Here is a 19,033-nt window from a genome sequence, read left to right as displayed (position 1 = left end):
TTCCAGCCAAGAGGAAACAGCCCTGGCTTGTAGAGGTACTTGTCATGCAGTGAGAAAAGTGCAGCTGAAGGACGTGGGTGACTGATCTGAATTTCTAAATGTTACACTTTGGGCAGCTTGCACTGACTGAGGAGTCACAGAACTGGCCCAGAAATAAATCACCACCAACTGATGTTTTATATGACTTAAAGGACAGCTACTGGAATTGATGCTATAGTGATTTTTAAATATATTGAATTTTAGAAGATTTCATAGGCCTGCTCATGCTAGATCACTAGTCTGTTGTAGGAAGTCTAATTAAGTTAATTACCTCTTGATCAATACTTTAGATAATAATTTCTTTACATTAAAGATTCTAATAACACTTCAGTACTTCTACAAAGCTGCTTGCAAAGTTATACAACTGTATAACATCCTGCTTCCATTTCTTTATTTTATTTGGTTGTTGAGTCAACCTCCTGCCTGATCTAACAGGAGTTTAATGTTTCTAAACTCTGTGGTAAATAACCACAGAATATTCTGTAAAGCTTCTAGAGATATTTTAGTAAAACTGAGCTAAAAGCCATCAGTGATTCTTACTAAACATAGTATTTTAAATATAGTTAAAACATAAAGTTAAATTATTTAGCCACTCACAGGTGTCAGTGTGAGAGATGCCTTTCTGTAACTCAGGTTTCTTGGATGTGCTGCCATTGAAGGGAGTGTTTTGACAACCGATAAAAATTTGGGGGGTTAATATGTTTCACGACATCAGCCTTGAAATTTAACCCAAAACATATTGTGATCTTGCATTCCTGATCAGATTTATTAATCAGAAAGCACTAATTTATCTCATTCTTTATGGAAATTGAGGTGCAATGGGAATTTTAATGAATATATGTGATCAGTGAGATAAAAGACACTACCTGTGTGGTTTAGGAAGTGTTTGAACTCTGAGTTGTAGAAGGTCAGTGGAAGGTTCTGGGGAACAGTTAGCACATGTTTGCTCTTTTTTTCATTTCATTTGCTGTTTCCTAAGCTTCTGTTCTTGGCCACTCTTAAGTCAGTGCTGTGGACAAGATGGACCTTTGGCATAATTTAGTGGAATTGGTCTGTTATATGGGTAGAGTAAATAATTCTTGAATTTTCCAGTAGTTCTTTTATTATGTTGTCTGATTGCCCCTACTTTGTGATCATTTCAGGTTGTTCCATTGCTGATGCACAGAAAAGTCTGTGTTCCTCAAAGCAAGCTTGTGTATGTGCGTTATAATTTCAGTCTTGTTTTTTTTTTTTTAAGACTGAAAAGGCTACTTCATTGCTCTCCAAGCTTCCTTAAAACTAAATATATAACATTACAAAACCTGGGAGATTTCAGCTTAAAAAGAAAAGGTACAAAATGTGGAGGCTGACTCGCCAGATGACAAAGAGAATGGAAATGTGCTGTATTAGTAACCTTTGTGCTTGCCTAAAATCTTGCTGTTTTTGCTGTTTGGGGTTTTTTTGTAATGTTTTACACAACTGCCGCTCTTTACAAGAGAGAGCTCTTTAAAAGAGGCTCTAACTTAAATTATTCATTGGAGAACTGGATTGAACTTCACCAGTGTTGTTGCCAAACATTTCAATTACTGGATTTCTAGAGACAGCACAAGTTCTTCTATTTTTCCTCTCTCTCCTTTAAGGTTGATTTGACTTTTTTTGCATACTTCTGAACAATTGCCATTGTCAGTTTTGGATATCTGAGTTATTACAGAGTGCACAGGAGTGTGTATGGGTGATATAATGATGGGCACTGAGGTCCAGGGGAAGGTGTTGGAACCAGATGGTCTTTAAGGTCCCTTCCAACCCAATCCATTCCACAATTCTGTGATATTTCAGCAATACTGGTATTGGTACAAGGGACCAGTTTGAAGTATGGCAGGTGTCAGTTTGACTCAAAGCAAAGTTTGTTTCTTCAGTAACTCCTACAATACCAAATGTATTTGTGCTCCTCTTTTTGGCAGTAATTCTTCCAGGTATTTTGATTTTTTTGAACACAGATACTCAGGAGATACTTTAGCAGAGCTGACTTGATGTACAATATATTTAACTTTACTAAATTAACATTAAGCTCTCATCAAACATACAGATTGTAGCTGAGGGCCAGCTGCTGCTGTATTTTGTTAAATTACTGAATTTTAGAGGTTCAGGAGTTTTGGAATTAGTGGTGACAGATTTACAAGCCAAATCCAGCTTTCAGTGGTTGTAATGAATACCTTTTGCTCAAACCCCAGAACACTTCAGTGAAGAGTAGTCGCAGTGATACCCAAAACTTAATTTCCTTGAAGTTCATAGTTGTTGTAAAACTGTCCTTTGTGTAGGCTCTTACATGTTTTGCATGAGGTAGTTTAACTCAGCCTGAAGCAAGTTTTTAAAAGCACATGATTATAAATTTCTAAGATGATGATGAATGGGTTCCTTAAACTTCATCTGTTGCATGTGGAACAATTGCATGTGCAAGAAAGTAAAAAGGACTGTTGAACCTAGTAAAACTGGGATTTCACAGCTGGAGGGTTTTTTCTTCCAGAAATCAAAGATTGAAAGCTACTGCCATCCAATTGGAAAAGAATTTTTTGCACTTTTGGAGGTACTGAAGTAAAGCTGTGTTTCTGTCTGTAAATGACCTTGTGAATGGTACACGAGACCTTACATAAACTTAGATCAAAAGCTCGTGAAATAATGTAAGGACAAATTAAATTGATAATGGTTTCTTTTTAAAGTTAAAACTCTTTATTTCTTTTTTTTTTTTATTAAGGGAAACAAAATAAGTTAGGTGGAATATATTTTGTTTGTCTCTTTTGTTTTCAAGGTTTGGCTTGAGCAACAAGTTTGATACAGAATTTCCTTCTGTTCTGACAGGGAAGGTAAGTGTGAGATTAAACTGTTCTTTTCAATGGGAACACCCAGTGCATCCAGTGGTTTCTGTGTTGCATACATGAGCATGATCCCACTCAAGACTGTTACCTGTGGCCTGTGTGACCCAGCTGCTTGCTGCCCAGTCCCTCAGTGTAGCTGGAAACAAGAAGGAAGGATTTGCAGTGATTGTTATCGTTATTGACATTCCAAGTACAGCAAAGCTTACCATGGATCCAACTGTTTCCATGCAGACCTGAAAGCAAGACTCATTTAACCTTGCTTTTTAAATACCTGGAGTTTGTGCTCCCTCCTGGGTGAATTAAATCAGTTCAAATACTAAACCTCTCTTTTGAGTATGCCTGACAAGCCTTGAGTTTGTTTAGACAGGTCTCTGGAAGTGAATCTATTTTATCTGAAGCTTTACAGAACAAAATATAGTGTTAAAGCTACAAATTAAGTAGGTTTTTAGTAATTTTCACAAATACTGTTTAGTTTTGAAAATCAGTGGTGACAAAGTCTCTTGCTTTCTCTGGAGTCCTGTCATCTTACTAAATGCAAGTATAAGAAACTGTAATTTGTAGCTATTAATTTAACTTTCACAAAATTCTTAGTTCTAAATTCTTTTCATAATTGTATTTTTTTAATCTTTTAATTGTTTAATTCTTTTTCTCTTGATTTTTTTTTTTGTCCTGCTGTTTTACTCTCTAGTGCTTTGCTTTTGCTTCGATTTATATCCCCCTTGTGTATCTTTTCCAGAAGTTGTGAAGAAAAAAGTTTATTTGGCTCTTTCTCCTTTGTCTCATGTCATCCCACAGAGCTCCACTCCCTCTGCAGCCTCTTGCAGAGGTTGAGTCATACCAACAATACTCTGAACACAGCTGGATGGTTGCTCCTGCTTCTGCCAAATCCATCTGGGCTTTTTCCTCCGTCATTTTCACACCAGAGTACAATGAATAAAACCCTTGTGTTGAAGTTGCCTGGCTGCTCTGACAGCAGTACTCCTGAGAAGCAGGTTCTGCTTGGAGATTTTGGGTGCTGAAAGTCAGCCTGGAAGTTGTGGCCTTGCTTTAGGGTCTCACTGAGCTCAGAAAGACAAATCCTACTGATTCCAGTGTCAGGGCTGCTGACAACACTTTGCATTTCACCACCTTGTGCGAGGCTTGTTCTTTTCTGGGAAGCTCTTTCTGATCACTGAACAGCCACAATACATTTTGGAAAAAACAATTTTAAGTTCTTTTACTCAAGTTGTAGTTTATTATAAATAAGCCTGTAGAAAATCCCTAGTAAGAAATGTTAAAACTTAATTTGATGATATAATTCTATCTCTTTCTGTCTCTCTAAAAGATATGTGGATTATTAAAAAAACAAACCAAACCTACAACCAGGTCTACACTTTTTAATACCAGCATCGATGGCTGTCACATTTTCTGCTTGATTGTCCTCCTCTTGTTAAACAGACAGTGAACAAAAGCTTAATTTAAAGTTCAGTTGAGTGCTCGGACTTAATTTAGCAAAGAAAGGAAAGAGGAAGTTCTGCTTGGCATTTACCCTTCTTGTTCTGTAGATGTGATCAGTGCTCCAGGAGTGCCATGGGCAGGGATTTGCTGTATATAGGGATGCTTCTCTGTTGAGAATCTTGATGCTCTGTTATCTTGTGGATTTGAGGGGCTTTCTGAGCCAGGAGACCTTGGAAGGAAATGAATTCCCTTTTGCCAGGGGAGAGCACCAATCAAACAAGATAGTAAACACATTTTTCTTCCTGCCTGCCACACACTGCCATGAAAGACATTAAAAACCACAGTTGTGGGTCTTTTGGTTTTTAATACTTTCATCAATTGCAAGAAATAAATAATCTGCTTCTTCCTCTGGTTGAGGCAGTCAATCATCTTAATCCCTATTGAAAATGAAAATTCATTTTTTCCAGTAAGAAGGTTTTCTTCAAATACCCTGTTAAATAATTCACAATAATCAGTATCGTAGTCAACTGAGAAACCACTTCACGCTCTTCTGTTGTTAAAATGTAATTTTTTTGCTTTTTGTGAAATCAAAATTTATGAATAACAGCGATTGTATATTTACAAATTGGGATTAAAATGTTTACTCTTAACTTGCATTAGTCCTCAGCTACTCTTAAGACAATGTCATAGTTTATTCATATTGCCTGTGTATCATTAAGTTTAATGGCTTTGCTATCCACTGTAAATTGATATTAATAATATATCCCATCTGCTAATGGAGTGTAAGAGATGAAGCCATTAGATGGGCTTGATGCATTTCTCAGTGGTACTGATTTTCTTTTGAATAAATACAGGTGTAAAAGATGTAGGTTTTTTAAGCAGGATGAAAATCATAATGAGAGAAAACTCTGTAGCTACACCTTTCTCCCAGAAGCACAAACTTTTGGGGTTTATGCCATACTCTTGTGTTAGTAATTTACTTAAGCTTCCTGCCCTCAGTTTGCCCATCCACATAATGATGGCAGCAAGCCTGCTAGTTTTCTTTTTCTGAAATCTGGAATCCCCCTCCTCCTTCATCCGTTTTCCCAGTCTCCCTGCTTTTACAGAGCCTGCATAGCTGTTGTAGGTTAGCCTAGAGCTACATGCTTGTAATTACACCTTCAGTGTTTAATTGAGACTTAATTTGTTGCTTTCCTTGGGAGAGGTGAATGTGTACATTTGTGGGTAAAGCATAGACAATAAAATAATAAAGGAAAGGAGAATCCCAGGTAGGTCAGATGCTGGGCCTAGCTAATTGAGCTGGATTAATATTTGTCTTGCAGGATGAGACATAAACTCACCTGGTTTGTAAATCCCAAGCTAAGGCTTCTTTTCAAAGGAACGTTGTAAGAAAAGATTTGACTACACTTGATACAGAGGCAATATTTAACTTTTAATAATGTAATTGGACCTTGGCCTAAATTGAAATGGTGGTTAAATTTAAATTCTGTGTGCTTCAGGTTTACAGGATTATTACTTCTCTTGAACAAGCTTTTAACAAAATACTCTCCATGATGTGGAGCACAATAGTGCACACACTGCTCCAGGTGACCAGAAAATGATGGAGGCAGTGATCCTTAAGGGGAAAAGTGGAATTTCCTGCTCTGATCTTGAAACAAAAGGGGTCCTGCCCAGAGAGGAGTGTGCAGTGCAGGGCAATGTGAGCCATAAAGGGAGGGCTGGGCACTGTGATCCCGTTGTGCCGTGTGATTGATAGGGTTGGTGATCGTGATGATTGAAGGAGAAACATCAGGCCTGCTGGGCTTTACTTGCTCCCTTCCTGTGTTTGGAGATCCTCTGCATCCTGTTGTAAAATATTATGACACCCCCTCCTTTCCTTTTATGTTTTTTTTTGTTTTTTTCCCTCCTAAAAGGAGCTAATGTCCCTTCCCAAGGTGTACAGGACAGCCAGGAGCAAAGTGCTTATCTCGTTCTTTTCAAGAGCCAGACGCAAACTCGCCAAGAGATTTCCAGAATTACTCAAAACTAGGCTTTCTTAGGGAGCTGTCTTTGTGCAGGAGGAGCTGTTAATTCTCTGTTTGTTTGAAATACTTCGCTCGCTTCATATACACCTTTCAATAGCTGTACCTGCAAGAAAGGCAGGAGTTAAAATTGTGCCAGAAAATCAACAATTCTGTGATGGCTTTCATTTGGATTCCATTTCATTATTAGATTAGAACAGTTGTTTACAGGTATTTTGTTCTTTATCACTGTATAACAATGCTTAACTGTTACTGAGCTATAAACTGAGCAACAAAATTGTGCTTTCTTCTGTTTATCACAACATGAGGCTTATCTTGATCTCCAGTTCCTTTAGTTTCAGATGAAGATGTGTCATTAGTGACAGAAATACTTGTTGTAATTCCATTTCCTAAAGGCAAAAACAATCCAATAGCTTGGGTTAGCCAAAGCATGTTAAGTAATTTCGTCTTATGTTGTATCCAAGAGATTCACCTTTACATGAAAATATTTGGTGAGTTAGCAGGTAGTGGTGCTTTCGTAATATTGTATTGAGGTAAACATCAGACCAAAATTCCTGAAATGGAAATTTTCTGTTGTTTAGTGGCATCCAAAGTTGGTTTCTGGTTTAGCCGTTTGCTCTGCAGGAAGGAGAGTCCTTCAACTTTGCTCTCACAACGTAGGATCAAACTGTTAACCTGATGTGAACAGTGACTCCCTAAAAATTATCACAGGAACAGGGAATCTCCCTTTGCTTTCTTTTTAGGTCCAAATTTTTTCTGCCAGCTGTGATCTAAGAATCTGGTTGAGTTCTCTTTGTGTTGAATGTTACCACTGATAAGGGTTATTCTTGTTAAACTGAATTCTGGGCCGTGCCATTCCATTGTCTTTGGCAGGTTTGTTCAGCTGGATTTGGAGGCTGGGCTGGGTTGTTGTCAAGGTCCAGTGAACTTTGTGTCTTAAGGAAAAGGAAACATTCTCTTTTCTTAGGGAGTCTCATTACGAAAGTATAAATGGGTTCAAGAAAAGAAACCCTACTTATTTTTATATTTCAAATAAGCAGAATGTAAAATTCTAAAAGATTTATCAAAGGAAGTGCCATTTGTAGATACCTAAATGTGAGGCTCATGTAACTTCCTTAAGAGTTGACAATGCCAATTAATGTAAGAATCTCAATTTACTTTGAGGCAGTGTGACTGCAGCAGCTGTCTGAGGTTACTGCAAACAACCAGCCCAGATGTTCTTTCCTCCAAAACATTCCCCCACGTTGAAGATGAAATGGTTTTGCTCATGTGCATCTGGTATTTATTATGTCCCAGTACAAGATCTGACACTGGCAAAGAAATCCATGAAACCTTGTTCCAGAGACATGCAAGTACAGGATACTTTGCCACATTACAATGGGATTTTTTGTCATTGCAGATGTCCCAGTACAAAGGATCTCAGGGGGTTTCTTTGGCCATTTTCTTTTTTTTTCCCCCCTAAACTAAGGTGTCTGTTGTAAAACAGACAAATTTTTTTAGTTGCTCCATTTGTAGATGTCAAACAAAGCAGCCTATTTAATGTGGGAGGGGGGAAAAAGAATTACTTTCTGTATATTTAATAATTCCTGCTATAAAATAATCACACTTAAATTATGTTCTTATGTTATTAACTGTAGGCCTGGCTTGTTTGCAAGCCCAGCTGCCCCTGACTCCGTAGTGCCTGGTGACCTGAATGGCCAGGAAACAGATGTTGTATTTATTTACTCCCTTTCCTGCAATGCTTTAAAGAATTCAGCTCTTGTCAATAGGCAGAGGCAGCAGCATCAGGTCCTCTCCATTTCCTGCCCCGGGGCTTTGCCCCTGGTGAAAAGGATCTTTGTCATTAAATGAACACTTTTGTTGGTGCTGCTGCCCTTGTTTGCAGAGTCAGATGAGCAGAGCTGGGCTTGCTTGGTTGGGCGGTTATGGAGTGGTTGCACAGCTTTGTGTACAGACTCATTCTAGGGGATTTTCATCAACATGGCAAGTAGTTAGGAAAGATGGGGTTTTAAATTGTTTTGAGTTGTGCCTGCCTGGTCAAGTCTCTGGAAGTTGATTCTGATTATTCTGCTTTGTGCATTCAAATGCTGGATTGTGTTAGAGTCAAGAGTGTCATCTTGGAGTTACTGCCTCAAATCCATGTTTGACTTGTCAGATGGAAGTGACTTGGATTCTGCAGGGAGATGAGGGCTTTGGGGTATGTGAGTAGATGAGAAAAGAGCTTATTTCTGATACAAAATGGGGGTTCCACTGTGACTCTGCAGTGGCAGTATAGGTATAAAATACTCCTTTTTTTTCAAACAGCTAGTTTTCAACAAGTAGGCTTTATTCCTAACCCTGTACCAAGCTGCATTGCTCTGCCTTAAATACAATCCAGTGTATTTCTTTCTAGGCTTCCCTATTTTAGGAAGCAGCCACAAGGGAAGTTGTGGCTTCAGTGTGGGCCACTTCAGGAAGTTATTTGTGGACAGAGCCTTCACCCAGGCACAGTGGAGGCTTAGATTGGTATGACATTAATTTGGACAATATTCTCCCTTTCTGTGATACATATTTTTACTGCAAAGCTCCCACATTCCTTTTGAAAGCAGAGATCTGTCATTCTTCCATGGTTTTGGTCAGTGTAGCCAGTGCATGTATTTCCCAGCTGTGTCCCAATTCTGATTTTATTTGAGCTCACTGTGTTTTCAGGCCAATTGATTAATTACTGGTGCAATAAATATGGATGAGTCTGTTCATCTAAAAGATGTTTGGCTTTTTAATTCAAGTTTGTGCAGAGCATGCACCAGAAATGAATTTGCTGCAGGAAAATGACTTTTCATGCTCACTGGGTGACCAGTGCTTTAGAAGATTGTGCAATTTTACGTTTCATTTTAACCATAGAGGTAATTTCTGAGAAAATACACCTGTGCTGGCTCTCCCTGAAGTTGAGCCCTTCTGTTGCAGGTGGCCCCCGAGGAATTCAAGACCAGCATCAGCCGAGTGAACACCTGCCTGAAGAAGAACCTCCCTGTCAATGTGAAGTGGCTGCTCTGTGGCTGCCTGTGCTGCTGCTGCACTCTGGGCTGCAGCCTGTGGCCCGTGGTCTGTCTTAACAAAAGAGTGAGTCCATGTTTCATCTTACTCTATGGATTTTTTAATTACTGGTAGGATTAAATAACTTCTCCTAATATCTTCCCCATCTTCAAACCCAGGTTTGGTCTCACATTCAAAAGGTTATTCTGGTCTCCACCTGAGAAAACAGAAAAAATATGAAATGACACCAAATTACCAATTGAATCAATAGTTTTAAGAATAGCTGATCCCATCTCAGTTCAAACAGGATGGATTATATGATACCTTAAATTTCCAGGATTTCTCAAGGTCTAAGAATGGAGTTAAATGAGTGCAGAACTGGACACTGACCTTCAAAGTGTGTCAGACTGAAAAATCACTTTTCCTCTTCAGCATCCCCACTAGCCCCATCCCCTGAATAAATATTTTTTAACTTAAAAATCACTTTTTAATATGCAATAAGTATCACAACATTTCAGAGCTGTGGTTTATTTGCCATATTTTACTGTGCTGCTTCTGTTAAGAACAAGCACCAATATATTTTCTAGAGACTCCCCCCCAACAGAGAGTTGACCACTTCTGTAATGGGGTTCAAAGTGATAATTCTGAAAAGCACTTTAGTAGTATCAGGTAAATATGATTTCAGTTACCTCTGTGATTTACATTTAGAATTGATTTATCACAGCAGTAAATGTTTAGGAAGTGCATTAATGTGTTAACTTGGTGAAGTGCTCATCACTGAAACTGCATCACTAAAAAGTTAGGAGACTTGTTTTAGCTCATTTGAACTGCCTTTATAAATGTCATTTTGCAGAGGAATATGCCTGAGAGATACAAATGGAGTATTTGCAGGTTTAAAACCATATTTAGTATCTTGTGCCAGTGAAAATCTAAATAAATGCCCATGTGGTGTTGGAGTATTGATGAAATTCTCAAGGCTACAGAGAAAATGCACCAAGTAGGGAAAATGATGGCACTTCCGTGGGGGTGTGAGGGTGATAACAATCATGCAGTGATTAAAATTAAATGTATACCCTGCAGCATCATCACAGTTGTCTCCTTGTGATCTTAAAAGCCACTGAAACTTGAGAAATCATCTCCTCTCCACAGCTGTGGAAAGAGACATAAAGATCACACTTTGGTAATCCAGAATTGAAAATACAAACACCAGTTGTTGTGAGCTGGAGTTTGGTGGTGAGGGGTTTTTTCAAGATCCAGATCACAATTCCATTAGCAAAATCTGGAAATTACATGTTTGGAAATCTGTGTTGTCAGCAGAACACCTGCAGTGACTGCAGGATTTGGCCAGGAGAATGTGGGAGACTCTGTGTTGTTGTTGGCTGTGGTAGGTAAAAACAGCAAATTCAAAAGGGTCTCTTACTAACTAAATGAATTCTGGAAAAGTCACAGGCCTAAGCTGGACTTGATCTTAAAAACTTTTCCATCCTTAATGATTCTAAGTTAACAAAACACCCATGGGTGCTTCCTTTTTTGAAAAAAAGGGGGAGTGGGAGATTGAAGTGATAAGATTTCCACTCATCATTTCTTCTTCGCTTGGTTCTGCTTTTATAAAACTTAACTTACTATAAATAAATCTAACTTACTATAAATTAACTTAAGCCAGAAATGCAGTAGTGAGATTCTTCTGGATCTGGCCAGTTCTGCATTACTTTTTAGACTAGAAGATCAATTCAGAAGTTACTAGAATGGGAAAATAACAGACTATATCATAAGGTAAGAATAGAGTACTTGTTTTTTTCAGCTTTAGGAATATTGGCATGAAGGATTTGAGAGTCTTGTTGTAATTCCATACTTTATACTGATCCTAAATAATAAATCCTTATAATTCAGTATAGCTGATGCTTGTTGCATTACCCATCCAAACAAGATTGTGCTAATCCTTTATGTTAATTATTTCCTTAGCTTGGTTTGCACTGGAAGCTGAGTAAAAGGAAATGTGAAACTAGCAATATGATGGAGTATGTGAGTATTGCTTCTGTTCTTACTGCTATTCAACAGAACTATGATGGAATAGAGAAAATCCTTCACTTAGTGACCCTGTGCAAAAAGATCTCTCCCAGATAAATGTGCAGTTTGGTCTGTAATTTGGAAAGAGGGAGACCCACTGAGACTTGCATTGGAGTGATTCCCACACCAGCACCAGTCCCTAGTTCTTTAACTTATCCACGTTTTCAAGTTGTATTCATAATTCCTTTAATTCAAATAATTTTACAGAAATATTGCATCTTTATAGTAATGTGGTTTTTTGGTTGGACCTTTTCTTTTGTGGTTTTGGTTTGTTTTGGTAGGTTTTTTTTGCCAGCTCCAAATTTCACATGGTTGTAAACAAGACAGACCTCTTAGGAAAGCAGAATTTCGAATATTTCTGTGGTTCTACCACTCCCCTATCCACTTTAACATGTAGCTGTGAAGACTGTGTAGACTTTAGGGAGAGATCCACCCCAAAAAACCCCAAGTATCCAGAATCCCTCTATTTCAGAATGACTGGAATTTCTGTTTTGTTACCCTGGGGAACATGCCCTCCTCACAGACTATCTCAGATATATTTAGCCTTATGAATTAGCTAATGTTGCATGGAAATTGTGCTGAAGCTTTGAACTTTTTGGTTACTGTGTTCTGTTCTTGTCTTTTTCCTTTCTTGAACAGGTAATATTAATAGAGTTCTTACCAAAATACCCCATATTTCGACCTGACTGAGGAACAACATTGGTCTTTCATGTTACCTGTCATTTTCTACCCTTAGTGCCTTGTAGATGATTTTGGAAAGAAGATGGTCTACTTTGCTGTGACTTAAAAATGTTCTTCAGTAGAAATCTTCCTCGCTGTTACTTTCTTTTGTTAAGAAGAGAACAATTTGCACATTTTTTTATGTTGAACGAGGCTTCTATGTTGCACTCTGAATTTTTAACATTACCAATAACTGATAGAGTTGCCACTAGGGATCTTAACATCAGTGCTGCTTAAACTTGTTCTGAGCATGCTGCCTTATTAATTTCTCTCTTTGCTGTCCTCCAATGTGCATCCTATATTTCATCCTAAGTGTTGCAATCCTAGAAACCCTCAGTAGGAATATCCAGGTAAACTCCAGTAGTAATGATTTTAGTAGAACCTGCTTGCATAGGACTTGCAATCAACAGCACTGGTTTTGTCCTGCACTTTGCAAAATCATCATTTACATTAGGGGGGTGCATTAATTTACCCACTATGGATTTGTAAATATTGACTCTTTGCATAATGTAAAGTGTGTATGCCAAGGTTTACAGAATGTATTATAGCTCTTATTCTATTGCCAACAGTCCCCCAGCATCTGTTCCATGTGCTCGTTCCCCTGGGATTGTACAGACCCATCCACACTGGTTTTATGGGAAAGCCATAAAGAGTTTGTACGTATGGCAGATGTGTAGGGCTCAGTTGCACTTTGTTTAGTAAATGGATGAAAAATGCATAGCATTTCTGTCTTTATTTTGAAAAGTATTTCAAATATGAAGCTGAAATCTTCACCTCTGAAAAAGCTGCATTTGTGGGGTAGATGGCAGCTGCTATTAACAAAATACCCTAAAGTCTCTTTTTAAGTGAGGAATACATGGATGTTAAGTTCTATTTTGTTTTGAAGTCAGGAAAAATTAACCTCGAATCAGAGATCTTCATTAGAAAGGCGAAAAATTAGGAACAGCCAAATCAAAGCTGAAGTAGCACCTTTGTTATTGTTGGTGTGTGGTTGTACTTCAGCATTTTCACAGTTAAGTGACATGATGTCCCTTCTGGTGGAAGTAAGTTTTATCTCAGTCAAAGTGGAGTTTCAAAACATGCTGAGGGGAGGAAGTGGAACAGTTGAAAGAGCTCCTGAATATGTTTTGGCAGTCAGGCACTGTCTGGAGAGCCACAAATGCCTTGTGGAATTCAGTATTATTTTGGATTCTTCCCTGTTTGCCTGATCTCAGGAAGGGAAGTTATTGTAGAAAAACTTCCTCTAATGGCTGACCTAAGCAAGACTACACGATAAAAGAAAGCAAATGGAAATTGTTACAAGTTCTCTGCCTTTTCTAGCTAGAAATAACAAAACCCAGCAGATAACTGAGTATCTGCAAGTTGTGGTGGATTTCATTATCAGTGTCCAGGCATTTCTGTGCAGCATCTTGACTCCCTGCAACATCATCCCAAGTTGCTTTTTAGTTTCAGGGTGACTTGGGGCTTCCTCTGAATGTATTTGCATCTCTCCAGTTTGCAATATGCTATTAAAATACAGTATTTGTAAGACCATTGCATCCTAATGGCTGTAGTAGGTCAGATTCCTTGTACACAGTGTTTACAGAAGGCCAGTTTTATGCAAGTTGTTACTCAGAGGGAAGTTGGTGCTGTTTCCAGTCCCAGACTGATAGTTCAGAGTCTGAAATCTGCACATTTCATGCAGAAACTTTGACTGGTAGATTTGTGACAACTAAATGTGTAATTGCATTTGTAACATGAATAAAAATCTCCTGTGTTGTTTGAAATTACCATTAGCTACACCTTGCAACTCAGATTTCCATTGCAGAACCAAGCAAAGTGTTGTGTCCAATTTATTTCTTTTTTGGGGGGGGGATGAGTGTTAACTGGAAGCAGAGAAAATAATGGCAGAAAAAGGCAGGGTAAACCAAAACTGAAATGGCACACCCAGTTCTTTGGGTTTCCCTGACAAATGAGTTTCTGGAGTAATTAACAGAACAATGGAAGTTTCTTACTGTTCTGCCAGAACTTTGTTGTGCAAAAAACTCAAGAAATCTCAGCAGGTTCTGATTTTTCTTTTTCACGTGACTCGATTTTCTCACTGTACTTTTCCAACTGGGAGAACAGGCACTTCCCATGGAATCACAGAATGGGTTGGGTGGAAGGGACCCTAAAGCTCCTGTCATTCCACGCCTGCCATGGGCAGGGACACCTTCCACTAGCCCAGGCTGCTCAGAGCTCCATCCAAACTGGCCTTGAACACTTAAGCACATAATATTAGTTTTTAAGGTTTACATTTTAAGTACATAAATCCTATACATTTTAATTTGTCTTTAATTATTATTTGTGCAGTCTTCAAACAATGTCTTTGTGTTTTAATTGACATTTAATTATGTGGCCATAAAGCAGCTGGTAAAGAACCAGAGCCAAACCTGTCATTTACAGTAAGCTCCATGTTTTAATAAGTAGATAAATTTGCATTAAAATGCAAAACTAGCAGCAGTATTATATTTGCATGTGAAAGACACAGGATCCATAGCTCATTGAAAGGTGAAGGCAGCTGGCAGTACTGCTGTGAACTCTGTCCACAGGTTTCTTTTTGCTTGGGCTGTCCTTTAGTACAAAAACATCACAGGTAATTCTGTCTCACGAGGCTGGAAATCTCATTTTTGACAGTAAGTGATCAGCATGAGTTGGCGAAGTGTTCGTGGAGGATATTTGTCAGAATTTGTAGCAATGTAACAGATTAATGTCAGCAGAGTGAGTGGAAGTGGTGAAGAAAGTGCCTTGGCTGGTTCCAACACCATTGTGCAGAGAAGGAGAAAAGGGAACTGGTCCCTCTCAGGAGTGGGAGTTTGCAGCAGATTTTTAAAAGCAGCTACTGTCTACCAAATCAGTTTTTATTTCTTCACAGAAGCATGTTGACACTAATTTTGTTTCTAGATTTTATCCAGGATATCTTTGGGTTTGTATCTAGAAAGTTTTGTATCTGGGAGAGTATTAACACTGGCAGAGCATCAAAGCTCTTCCTTAGTGATTCCCCACCTGCACCTGCAAAGGTGCTTTCCCAGAGGAGGAACACAAAAGTGTTCAAACAGGCACACCCAAGTCTAGGGAGTGTGGGTTCAGTTGTAAATGGGTAACTTTAAAACAGGAAAAAAAAATTATTAAATCTGGTGTGGTTTTGATAAATACAAAAAAAATTCTTAGCTTTTCTTGATAGGTACAAAACTCCGTATGCAAAACCATAAATGGATGTTTATTATTGTCCCACTGACAGTTCACTACATTTTCTTGTCAACACACTACCATTGGAGCAATAAAAATGTCAAGCTATTAACATTTACCATAAATTATTTATCACTTTAGTAAGCAATGTTACATGATTCTTCTGCCATTCTTTTGTTTTCTGCTTTCAGTGTTCTTACAGTGTTGTAACATACTTGTATTGCTTCTGAAAAGTGGTTTTGTTTAAGCTGTATGAAACTGTGTTCTTAACACTTTTATTCTGTTTACAAGTGAACAGCCACTTTTTTAACAGGACCTCACATCTGGAGAGTTTTCTCTCTATTTTTTATTTTAAATGAAAATAAAATTCTAACTGAGCTTGCTTTCTGCAATTTACTGCACTGGCTTGTGCCATTGAAAGAAGCTGGAAGTCAGACATGCTTCATCACTTTGAGACATTTTTCTTTAATTAAATTCAAAGATGAAAACCTTGAACAGTGCAATGTGTTTGTGGAAGAAGAAATAATGGGAATCTTTTGCATCTCCCCCTGCAGAGGTGTTTTAGTGGGATGGCAGCAGTGGTGGGGTGTGTTTCAATGAGACACACCTGATACAGCCAGGCCAGGGGCTTGGCTGGTTTAAAGAACAACACTTGGAAAGCTTAGGAAGGATTTCCAAAGTTGAGAAAACTGCAGAATGATCAATGTATCTGGTTTTCCTGGTGATCCACCTTCCACCCAGGGCAGCGGTGGAGTCCCCGTCCCTGGAAGTGTTCAAAAACGTGTGGATGTGGCCCTGGAGGATGTGGTTTAGTGGTGACCGTGGTAGGGGTGCTGGTTGATGGTTGCACTTGGTGATCTCCGAGGTCTTTTCCAACCTTAACGATTCCTTGAGTTGGTTGGTGGGCTCACAGACCCTCCCTTGTAAGGACTTCCTGAAGGAATCTCTCCCTGCAGCATTCCTCTCCAAAAGCAGGGGTTTTCTCACACCTCAAAGGGAGCCAGCCCGTGCACGGCCAGCGTGTGAGGGTGAACAGCTAAAGGGGTTTGTGCCCAGCACAGCGCAGCCCTTTGTGTGTGACTAGCCTGGCGTTGGAGCTGGGAAAGGAGGACTTACAACTAAAGCCTTTGGCTCATCCCTGAGGGAAAGGCACACATTCCTGAAAGGGGCACGTGCAATGTTTTTGTTGGAAGTTGTTTTGGGCAAAACCAGGAGTGGCTGACGGGCTGCTGGAGCATGGAACTGATACTGGATGTTGGCTGAGAAATGCAGGGAATGCTCCTGGGATGTTCAGCCAAAACGGGGATGAGGGGCTGATCAGGAGTTAATCCCCTCGGGGGGTGTAGGAGATGTAATTGCCCAGACTTAGCAGCAAAGGCCTGTGTTAAGGATATTTGGGATTTGGCCCTGACTCCTCTTGGAAGGCAGTCTCAGACCTGTTGGTAGTGCAGCTTTGCTGTGGTGTCTGTGCCAGTGTATTTATAATGCTGTGTCTGTCATCAGTTGAACTGTTGCAGCTGAGTTTATTTTTCTAGTGAAGCTTAGAGAGACCTAAACCCTTTACTTCTTAGACCAAATTAAATGTTAGCCTCCTCTCAAAAGCAAAGTTCTGTTTCTGTTCATCCTGCTTGCATTTATTTGAATTAATTTTCCTTGAAAAAGAGTGGCCAAGAACAATATTCCAGTTAGTGGCTCATGGCCAAGGCACCAGATACTTACTTCAGTGTTGATAGTTCCTTCTCTCGTGTGAAAAGAATGTGATCCATTAAATTTAAAGGGTCACATTTGTCTCCTTAGTGGCTGTATTGTACTTCTGATCCATAGCTGTTCTGTGATAAATTTGGGACTATTTCTCTTCAGCCACTTGTAGTTTATACAAGTTCCCTGCAGACACACTCATTGTCAGTCCAGACTCAGCATCTGACACTTTGTACTGGTAAATCTCTCCATATTTCCATTACTGTGTCCTCCCAGTCCTCCAGTTCTCCTTGTATTTGTGCTCCCAGTCTTCCTGTAAAAAGTCTTTGTCATGGACTGATTCAATCTGCAAAATTAACAAAAATGAGTTTACTAAAAAGATTAATTCCCAGATTGATGCCTGAGTTCTGCTCATCATTTTCTAAATACCCTTTTACTTAGTCCCTGACCTGATTTAAATATTTCTATTATTTCTACATCTGACTGAATCAGTAATTTTCTTGTTGTGGTTTATCTGGGAGATTGAATCTACCTGGACTTGGTTGATTTACATAAACATGCAAACAGCAGATTTGGGTCTGGGCTAAAGTGCTGAATTCTGCATTTTCTCTTGATCACTGAATGTGTTTAGATAATGATCCTTTCAATATATTAACATTTTATTTCATATTCTTTATGTAAACCTTATGATCCATAGTAGCCTTTCTTGAGCAGTAAATTAAAATTTTTGCAGGAAATAGAGTTGTATATTTGTATTCAGTGATAACAAATATAACCTGATATTTTAGCTAGAAAAGAAGCACTTTCTAACAACAGTGTTGGTCCCATGGGATATGCAATAATAAATATAATAATAATAATAAAATATAAATTGGAATAATAAATTGGAAAATTGGAATAGGAATAAAATAGGAAAGAGGAATCACAGTAGCTCTCAGACTAATAAGAATTTTAAATTAATAGGCAAATATTAATCAAAAGGTGATGACTGATCTGTATTTACTGTAAATTTTATGGTGTGCAAGCCTGAGGGAGTAATTGAAAATTACTGGTTCTCCAGATAGTTTCTACAGGGATCTCCTTGGACATTTTTGAGAGTGAAGTGTCTGAATAGAGCAGCCAAAGTCAAAAGGAATTCTGGTTTTGTTGTAAATGGAAAACAGTGGAAAATGGGAAGCCACTGCTGAGGCTCGTTGGTGAGCAGCACTTTCCCACCTCTGCAGAGTTACCCTGGATCCATGGGTATAACCCGGGATCTCATCAACTCTCGGAGATCCTTGGGGGTCCCGTGGATGTCCAATTCCTATTCCAGTTCCCACGGTGAGTATTCATTCAGCATTCCCAATGTAGGATCCAGCAGGGCACAAGGAGCAGGAATAGACCACAGCCACACCGGAACCACAGGGACGAGAGAGGGAACATTTTAATCCGGGATTTCTCTGCACTGTTTAGTGCACGGAAAAGGTAACTTGCTTTAGGATTCTCTATAGCTTTTGTTAGCATTAGTGCTGAAAAGCAGCTTGCTCCAAGTTTCCCTGTGGTACTGATGGAATTAAGGGCTCTGAAAGGCGGAGAGGGTGATGCTCCAACCAGGAGCTCCCAGATGGAGTTGCAGAAGGAGCCTCAGGCGCTGCATCTCCAGGCTGTGAAGTTTAACATTCACCGAGGAGCTGCACAGCCAGACCTGGGAGGTGCAAACCCCACACAAACAGTCCCGAATGTGTCCCCAGCTGTCCGGGAGCACCGCGGTACTGACAGCAGTGACACAGAGCGGCATTCTGTGCCCCCGTCCCTTCCCAACACCTGGGGAATCCTGCGGGACTCCTCACGCCCTTCCCGGGGAGCTCCGAGCGGGAGGCGCCACGGCGGCCGTTCGGGCTCTTCTCTGCACGCCGCGCTCCTTTCCGCGGCCGAAACCGCGGCGCCTCAGCCTTGCGGGACGCCCGGCGCGGGGCCGAAAGGTCGAAATTCCGCTGTTTC

The 19,033-nt window shown here is 39.5% G+C and overlaps 1 protein-coding gene across 1 annotated transcript in view; it reads left to right on the top strand.

The window, feature by feature from the left end:
• Positions 1-15,850, top strand: part of CHIC1 (cysteine rich hydrophobic domain 1) — a 16,702-nt gene extending 852 nt beyond the window's left edge. Inside the window, exons 2-6 of the mRNA XM_017737503.1 lie at positions 2,785-2,879; positions 9,293-9,448; positions 11,078-11,134; positions 11,324-11,383; positions 12,068-15,850. Coding sequence (XP_017592992.1) covers positions 2,785-2,879; positions 9,293-9,448; positions 11,078-11,134; positions 11,324-11,383; positions 12,068-12,118 — 419 coding nt within the window. The 3' untranslated portion in view covers positions 12,119-15,850. The remainder of the gene's footprint in view (positions 1-2,784; positions 2,880-9,292; positions 9,449-11,077; positions 11,135-11,323; positions 11,384-12,067) is intronic.
• Positions 15,851-19,033: the final 3,183 nt, after the last annotated feature.

Source organism: Corvus brachyrhynchos, unplaced genomic scaffold (genome assembly GCF_000691975.1).
Source record: "Corvus brachyrhynchos isolate BGI_N302 unplaced genomic scaffold, ASM69197v1 scaffold346, whole genome shotgun sequence".
NCBI classification, from domain to species: domain Eukaryota; kingdom Metazoa; phylum Chordata; class Aves; order Passeriformes; family Corvidae; genus Corvus; species Corvus brachyrhynchos.
Note: the sequence above shows the minus strand (reverse complement) of the source record. Positions and strands in the feature narration are given on the sequence as shown.